Source organism: Arachis hypogaea, chromosome 11 (genome assembly GCF_003086295.3).
Source record: "Arachis hypogaea cultivar Tifrunner chromosome 11, arahy.Tifrunner.gnm2.J5K5, whole genome shotgun sequence".
Taxonomy (NCBI): domain Eukaryota; kingdom Viridiplantae; phylum Streptophyta; class Magnoliopsida; order Fabales; family Fabaceae; genus Arachis; species Arachis hypogaea.
Window position 1 is genome coordinate 65,021,195 of NC_092046.1, and position 8,812 is coordinate 65,030,006.

Genomic DNA, 8,812 nt, shown 5'->3' on the forward strand with positions numbered 1-8,812 from the left:
GGACTTGAGCAAAAATCAGATTCAGAGGCTGAAGAAGGACTGCAAATGCTGTTGGATTCTGACCTCCCTGCACTCAAAGTAGATTTTCGAGAGCTACAGAACTCCAAATGGCAAGTTCTCAATTGCGTTGGAAAGTAGACATCCAGGGCTTTCCAGCAATATATAATGGTCCATACTTTACTCGAGTTTAGATGACGCAAACTGGCATTCAACGCCAGCTTTCTGTCCTATTCTGGAGTTAAACGCCAGAAATAGGTTGCAAAGTGGAGTTAAACGCCAGAAACAGGTTACAAACTGGCGTTCAACTCCAAGAGAAGTCTCTACACGTGTAAAGCTCAATGCTCAGCCCAAGCACATACCAAGTGGGCCCCGGAAGTGGATTTCTGCATCATTTACTCATTTCTGTAAACCCTAGTAACTAGTTTATTATAAATAGGACTTTTTACTATTGTATTTATATCTTCAGATCTATCTTTGATCAGATATATGCTATCTTAGACCATTATGGGGGCTGGCCATTCGGCCATGCCTGGACCATTATCACTTATGTATTTTCAACGGTAGAGTTTCTACACACCATAGATTAAGGTGTGGAGCTCTGCTGTTCCTCACGAATTAATGCAAAGTACTATTATTTTTCTATTCAACTCAAGCCTATTTCTTATCTAAGATATACACTTGTTCTTCAACCTGAGGAAGGTGATGATCCGTGACACTCATCATCATTCTCACCCATGAACGCGTGCCTGACAACCACCTCCGTTCTACTTGCAATCGCTTAAGTGCATATCTCTTAGCCTTCTGGTTCATGACGCATGTTGCCTCGCCTGACAACTGAGCCTTCCATTCCATGAGATGAGAATCTTCGTGGTATAGGCTAGAATTATTGGCGGCCATTCTTGAGATCCGGAAAGTCTAAACCTTGTTTGTGGTATTCCGAGTAGGATCTGGGAAGGGATGGCTGTGACGAGCTTCTAACTCGCGAGTGCTGGGCATAGTGACAGACGCAAAAGGATGACTGAATCCTATTCCAGTATGATCGAGAACCGACAGATGAATAGGCGTGCGGTGACAGCGCATTTTAGACTATTTTCACTGAGAGGACGGGATGTAGCCATTGACAACAGTGATGCCCTGCATAAGCTTGCCATGGAAGGGAGTAGGAATGATTGGATGAAGACAGCAAAGCAGAGGTTCAGGAGGAACGAAAGCATCTCTATACGCTTATCTGAAATTCTCACCAATGAATTACATAAGTATCTCTATCCTAGTTTATATCTTAATTATGTTTTAATTATCAATTCTCTATAACCATCTGAATCCGCCTGACTGAGATTTACAAAGTGACCATAGCTTGCTTCAAGCCGACAATCTCTGTGGGATCGACCCTTACTCACGTAAGGTTTATTACTTGGACGACCCAGTGCACTTGCTGGTTAGTTGTGCGAAGTTGTGACAAAGTGTGATTCACGTTTGAAAGCACCAAGTCTTTGGCGCCATTGTTGATGATCGCAATTTCGTGCACCAAGTTTTTGGCGCCATTGCCGGGGATTGTTCGAGTTTGGACAACTGACGGTTCATCTTGTTGCTCAGATTAGGTAGTTTTATTTTGATTTTAACCTTTTTGTTTTTATTGTTCTTATTTTTGAAAAAATGAAATAAATAAATAAATAAATAAATATTTTCAAAAATATATTTTTTCTTCAGAATTTTTAAGAATGAATTCTAGTGTTTCATGATGATTTGTTGAATCCTGGCTGGCTGTAAGCCATGTCTAATCTTTTGGATCGAGGTTTCAACTTATCATCACAAGAGCTTGTTGATCTTCACCCATTTGGCAGTTACACACAGTTGTTGTATACATGGGAGGTAGGCAATGTCTGCTAAAGCTTGGCTAGCTATTGGCCATGTCTAGTGTTTTGGACCGGAGCTTTCACTGAAAGCTTGGCTGGCTAGTAAGCCATGTCTAATTCCTGGACCGGAGTTTTAGACTAATATTGCATGATTCCTGGAATTCATATTAAAAATTTTTGAAATCCTTATTTTTCTTTTTCCAATTAATTTTCGAAAAAAAAAACCAAAAAAAAATTTTTAATAAAATCATAAAATCAAAAAAATAATTTGATGTTTCTTGTTTGAGTCTAGTATCAAATTTTAAGTTTGGTGTCAATTGCATGCTTTTATAATTTTCTTTAATTTTCGAAACTCATGCATGGTGTTCTTCATAATCTTCAAGTTGTTCTTGATGATTTTCTTTGTTTGATCTTTGTATTTTTATGTTTTGTGTCTTTTCTTGTTTTTCATATGCATTTTCAATTTGTTAGTGTCTAGAGAATAAAAATTTTTAAGTTTGGTGTCTTGCATATTTTTCTTTTCTTAAAAATTTTCAAAAATAAGTTCTTGATGTTCATCATGATCTTCAAAGTGTTCTTGGTGTTCATCTTGATATTCAAAGTGTTCTTGCATATTTTTCTTGTTTTGATTCATAATTTTTTATGTCTTGTGTGTTTTTTGTGTTTTTCTCTTTCTTTATTAAAAATTCAAAAATAAAAAAAATATATATTTCCCTTATTTTCTCATAAATTTTCGAAAATTTGATTTGATCTAGTCAAAAGTTTTTAAAATTTAATTGTTTCTTATGAGTCAAATCAAATTTTCAATTTAAAAATTCTATCTTTTTCAAATCTTTTTCAAAATTCAAATCTTTTTCATTTTTCTTTCATAATTTTTGAAAATTTTTAAAATCAATTTTCAAAATCTTTTTCTTATTTTTATTTCATGTTTCCAAAATCATTACTAACAATTAATGTGATTGATTCAAAAAATTTTTAAGTTGTTACTTGCCTATTAAGAAAGGCTCAATCTTTAAATTTTAAATCATATCTTTTTAGTTTCTTGTTAGTCAAGTAATCAACTTTAATTTTCAAAATCAAATCTTTTTAAATTTCTTTTTCAAATCTTTTTCAAAATAAATTTCAATCACATCTTTTTCAAAAATTAATTTCAAAATCTTTTCTAACTTCTTATCTTTTCAAAATTTGATTTTCAAATCTTTTTCAATTAACCACTTAACTTTTTATTTGATTTTAAAAGTTTACTATTTCAATCATATCTTTTTCAAAACTACCTAACTAATTCTCTTTCTCTAATTTTCGAAAATCACCTTCTCCTTTTTCAAAATTCTTTTTAATTAACTAATTGTTTTAAATTTTAATTTAATTTAATTTCTCTTTTTAATGTTCGAGTTCTAATTAATATTTAAAACAAAAACAAAAATATTTTTATTTTATTTTAATTAATTTTCAAATTTTTCTCTTCTCCTTCTTCTATTCTCCTCTTCTTCTACTCACATAAAGGAATCTCTATACTGTGACATAGAGGATTCCATATTTTTTTCTGTTTTCTTCTTTTTCATATGAGCAGGAACAAGGATAAGAACATTCTTGTTGAGACTGATCCTGAACCTGAAAGGAATCTGAAGAGGAAGCTAAGGGAAGCTAAAGCACAACTCTCTGGAGAAAATCTGACAGAAATTTTCAAAAAAGAAGGAGACATGGCCGAAAATAATAACAATGCAAGGAAGATGTTTGGTGACTTTACTGCACCAAATTCCAATTTATATGGAAGAAGCATCTCAATCCCTGCCATTGGAGCAAACAATTTTGAGCTAAAGCCTCAATTAGTTTCTCTGATGCAACAGAATTGCAAGTTTCATGGACTTCCATCAGAAGATCCTTTTCAGTTCTTAACTGAATTCTTGCAGATCTGTGATACTGTTAAGACCAATGGGGTTGACTCCGAGGTCTACAGGCTTATGCTTTTCCCGTTTGCTGTAAGAGACATAGTTAGAATATGGTTGGACTCTCAACCTAAGGATAGCCTGAACTCTTAGGATAAGCTGGTCACGACTTTCTTAGCCAAGTTCTTTCCTCCTCAAAAGCTTAGTAAGCTTAGAGTGGACGTTCAAACCTTCAGACAGAAAGAAGGTGAATCCCTCTATGAAGCTTGGGAGAGATACAAGCAACTGACCAAAAAGTGTCCTTCTGACATGCTTTCAGAATGGACCATCCTGGATATATTCTATGATGGTCTGTCTGAATTATCTAAGATGTCATTGGACCATTCTACAGGTGGATCCATTCACCTAAAGAAAATGCCTACAAAAGCTCAGGAACTCATTGACATGGTTGCAAATAACCAGTTCATGTACACTTCTGAAAAGAATCCTGTGAGTAATGGGACGCCACTGAGGAAGGGAGTTCTTGAAATTGATACTCTGAATGTCATATTGGCTCAGAATAAAATATTGACTCAGCAAGTCAATATGATATCTCAGAGTCTGAATGGATTGAAGGAATCATCCAACAGTACTATAGAGGAATCATCCTGTAAGTTCCTATAGATGCCAATCATTCTGAACTTCAATGGATAAAGTGAGATGCCAAAACTATTCAAGAGGCAAAAAACTACTAGTCCCGCTCATCTGATTGGAGCTAAGTTTCATTGATATTTTAGAATTTATAGTATATTCTCTTCTTTTTATCCTATTTGATTTTCAGTTGCTTGGGGGCAAGCAACAATTTAAGTTTGGTGTTGTGATGAGCGGATAATTTATATGCTTTTTGGCATTGTTTTTACATGGTTTTCAGTATGATTTAGTTAGTTTTTAGTATATTTTTATTAGTTCTTAAATAAAAATCACATTTCTGGACTTTACTATGAGTTTGTGTGTTTTTCTGTAATTTCAGGTATTTTCTGGCTGAAATTGAGGGACTTGAGCAAAAATCAGATTCAGAGGCTGAAGAAGGACTGCAGATGCTGTTGGATTCTGACCTCCCTGCACTCAAAGTGGATTTTCTCAATTGCGTTGGAAAGTCGACATCCAGGGCTTTCCAGCAATATATAATAGTCCATACTTTGCCCGAGTTTAGATGACGCAAACTGGCATTCAACGCCAGCTTCCTGCCCTATTCTGGAGTTAAACGCCAGAAACAGGTTGCAAAGTGGAGTTAAACGCCAGAAACAGGTTACAAACTGGCGTTCAACTCCAAGAGAAGTCTCTACACGTGTAAAGCTCAATGCTCAGCCCAAGCACACACCAAGTAGACCCTGGAAGTGGATTTCTGCATCATTTACTCATTTTTGTAAACCCTAGTAACTAGTTTAGTATAAATAGGACTTTTTACTATTGTATTTATATCTTCGGATCTATCTTTGATCAGATATATGCTATCTTAGACCATTATGGGGGCTGGCCATTCGGCCATGCCTGGACCATTATCACTTATGTATTTTCAACGGTAGAGTTTCTACACACCATAGATTAAGGTGTGGAGCTCTACTGTTCCTCACAAATTAATGCAAAGTACTATTGTTTTTCTATTCAACTCAAGCCAATTTCTTATCTAAGATATACAATTGTTCTTCAACCTGAGGAAGGTGATGATCCGTGACACTCATCATCATTCTCACCCATGAACGCATGCCTGAAAACCACCTCCATTCTACTTGCAATCGCTTAAGTGTATATCTCTTAGCCTTCTGGTTCAAGACGCATGGTTACCTCGTCTGACAACCGAGTCTTCCATTCCATGAGATCAGAGTCTTCGTGGTATAGGCTAGAATTATTGGCGGCCATTCTTGAGATCCGGAAAGTCTAAACCTTGTCTGTGGTATTCCGAGTAGGATCCGGGAAGGGATGGCTGTGACGAGCTTCAAACTCGCGAGTGCTGGGCGTAGTGACAGACGCAAAAGGATGACTGAATCCTATTCCAGTATGATCAAGAACCGACAGATGAATAGGCATGCGGTGACAGCGCATTTTGGACCATTTTCACTGAGAGGACGGGATGTAGCCATTGACAATGGTGATGCCCTGCATAAGCTTGCCATGGAAGGGAGTAGGAATGATTGGATGAAGACAGCAGGAAAGCAGAGGTTCAGGAGGAACGAAAGCATCTCTATACGCTTATCTGAAATTCTCACCAATGAATTACATAAGTATCTCTATCCTAGTTTATATCTTAATTATGTTTTAATTATCAATTCTCTATAACCATCTGAATCCGTCTGACTGAGATTTACAAAGTGACCATAGCTTGCTTCAAGCCAACAATCTCCGTGGGATCGACCCTTACTCACGTAAGGTTTATTACTTGGACGACCCAGTGCACTTGCTGGTTAGTTGTGCGAAGTTGTGACAAAGTGTGATTCAAGTTTGAGAGCACCAAGTCTTTGGCACCATTATTGATGATCGCAATTTCGTGCACCATCGTCCCCGCCGGGACACTCGAGCTCCTGCGTGTGGCACAGGTGGCAGATTGAGACACGAGAACCATTAGCGTTATGTTAGCTGTTCTCTGTTATATGTTTTACCGTTTAGTATTGTTGTTTCCATTCCTTGTTTCTTTCAACCCAGGAAGTTGTGAATTAATCGAAGTTGATGTACTCGTACTATTATGTATTGTTCTAATTGCTTGTGTTATGTATACTATTGGTTTGTTTTCATCCATCATGTATTTTTAATAACGATCGTACGGCATTTTATTATAATATTAGTTTGTTTACATAAGCAACACACGCAAACCGAACTAAACAAAACAGCAAGAAACAACAGAGATTTTTTAGTACATGCAAACTCAAATACTACCAAAACAAACTATAAATCCCCAAGTTGGTGGCATTCTAGGTTGCAGAAGCGTGGTGACAATGTCGCCTTGTATGTCCTGGTTACCTGCAAAGGCCACACCGCTTACCGGGTCCCGGCTCAACCTCGTCCATCGAATTCCGAATCCTCGTAGACACTGGACGTCCTTCCATTGTACGTCGTAAGAAGGGGTTAGGACGGACACGTTGTCCTTCATACGGGGGCCACATCTCCTCATCCGGCATTGGCTGGAATTCCATTTCATAGATCCGAAACATGCTCTCAACCCGGAAAACCAAGTCAACATACTGTTGCCACTCTAGTCTCGCATATGCGCAATCGGCTCGAGCATGAGCACATGGGTAGTGTAACGCCTAGAAGTAACCACAGTCACATCTGCGATTCTGAAGGTTAACCCTAAACCGAGACTGTACCACTACAGTAGCTATCTCGTCGACTGTGAATATGGTAGTGGCTCTATCGTACGACGTCACTAGCATTTGGGAAATTCCCTCACGGTTTGTTAATATGGCTTTCTGCAAGAACTGTGAGAACACCTGACCGCTTGCAATCTGCGCTTGTGCTTGCCGACACTTGATGACGATTAACTCAGTCAGGCGATGGTACGTAGACCTGACAATTGCACAGACTGGTAGATTTTTAGTGCCCTTCAAGACGGAGTTGATACACTCAAAAATATTGGTCATCATGTGACCATATCGTCACCCGTCATCAAGGTGCTGTAGCAATTTAGGTGGTTCTAACCCTCATACCCAACCCATCATCTGCAGCAAAGTTACGAGATCCTTGCTGCTAATTAACTCAAGGTAGTACTACGCCTGCTCTTGCGTCTTCGAATACGCGGCATTAACCAGGTGTCTTTTGGCTTCCTTACTCTTGAAACTTGTTGCGAAGTTGGAGGCAATATGTCGTACACAGTAAACATTGTGTTCCCAGCCACATCCTTCACGCTCCAATGTGGCCTTTATTGCCGCATGCCTATCGGAGATGAGCAGAACTCCTGGCCTAGTCGCTACATGTCTCCTCAAATTGGTCAGAAAGAAGTACCATGAATCTGTATTCTCTTTTTCGACAAGTGCGAAAGCGACGAGTAGAATGTTATTGTTTCCATCATGTGCTATGCCCATGAGAAGGGTGCCAGCGTACTTACCATACAGGTGTGTTTCGTCCACTGACACCAGCGGTTTACAGTGCCTAAAAGCTTGAACACATGAAGGGAACGACCAGAAAACCTGGTAAAACATGACACTATCACGGTCAAGAGTGTTTCTGACATAGTACGGAACCGTTTGGAGGTCAACAATTGTCCCTGTTGCGAAATTGTTTTACTTAGTCAAAGTTGTTAAGGAGTAAATGGACAATGAAGAGCAAAGACCATACGAAAGTAAAATGCAAGGAATACCTGGGACGAAAGCTTGCAGCGCATTGAAGTATCTACGCAGCTGGTCATACGACTCATCCCAATCACCATAGATCCTTGCGATTGCCTTCTGCTTCGCGTGCCAAACCTTCTTGTAAGACACCTTGTACCCGTACGCTGACTCTACTGATCCTTGTAACACCTTTACACAAATTGTCGCATCAGCATGCACCATGGGGAATATGTGCTGGCATATCACATTGCTATCAAGTTGAGTGTGGTCTTGAGACATCGAACTTGCCAAGCAACTATGAGGCCCTTCGTATTTTCAAATTTCCCAAAATCTAGAAGACCTTGTCTTCGCAACCCGTACCATCCAACGACATTGGTCACCAAACTTCTTGCATTGACATACATACCTACTTTGGTCTGACTCTACCACCTTATACTCTGTACTCCTACGGATGTTGTACTTTTTTACTGCCAGCATCGCTGTTTCCCGGTTCAAAAACTTTAACCCAATCTCGAGCTCCATCTCGCCTGACAGAGCGTAGCTGCTCGCTCTGTCCTCTGCGTTACTTGAATGTATTGCTCCAAGATTTAGAGACAGGTAGTGTGCTGGTGTGCTGGAGGATACACCACCACCTACCGGTTCGATAGGTGTTGGAGAAACAGAGTCGCCATGCAGAGTTTGCATTTCTGGAACGGCTTCTGCCTCATCACCGCTGAATTCTTCAATGTCATCCTCGTCAGACATTTCAGCGATGCCAACATCGGGATGCTTA

At 38.9% G+C, this 8,812-nt stretch overlaps 1 protein-coding gene and 1 non-coding gene across 2 annotated transcripts; both read right to left on the minus strand.

The window, feature by feature from the left end:
• Positions 1-3,946: 3,946 nt before the first annotated feature.
• Positions 3,947-4,054, minus strand: LOC112724838 (small nucleolar RNA R71). The gene has a single exon (XR_003163982.1). It is a non-coding gene; the product is annotated as a small nucleolar RNA R71 (small nucleolar RNA).
• A 3,425-nt stretch (positions 4,055-7,479) lies between these two features.
• Positions 7,480-8,319, minus strand: LOC112721433 (uncharacterized). Its single transcript, XM_025772499.1, has 2 exons — positions 8,070-8,319; positions 7,480-7,976 (listed from the first exon to the last, which is right to left on the minus strand). Exons 1-2 carry the CDS (start codon positions 8,317-8,319, stop codon positions 7,480-7,482), a joined length of 747 nt encoding a protein of 248 aa, XP_025628284.1.
• Between the last annotated feature and the right edge of the window lie 493 nt (positions 8,320-8,812).

What these genes read in the sequence shown, in the direction of transcription:
- LOC112721433 (XM_025772499.1), bottom strand. Translation starts at nt 8,319, where the DNA reads ATGTCTCAAGACCACACTCAACTTGATAGCAATGTGATATGCCAGCAC. An exon ending in GCTGCAAGCTTTCGTCCCAG is followed by an intron (nt 7,977 to 8,069) that starts GTATTCCTTGCA and finishes ATTTCGCAACAG; the next exon opens with GGACAATTGTTGACCTCCAA.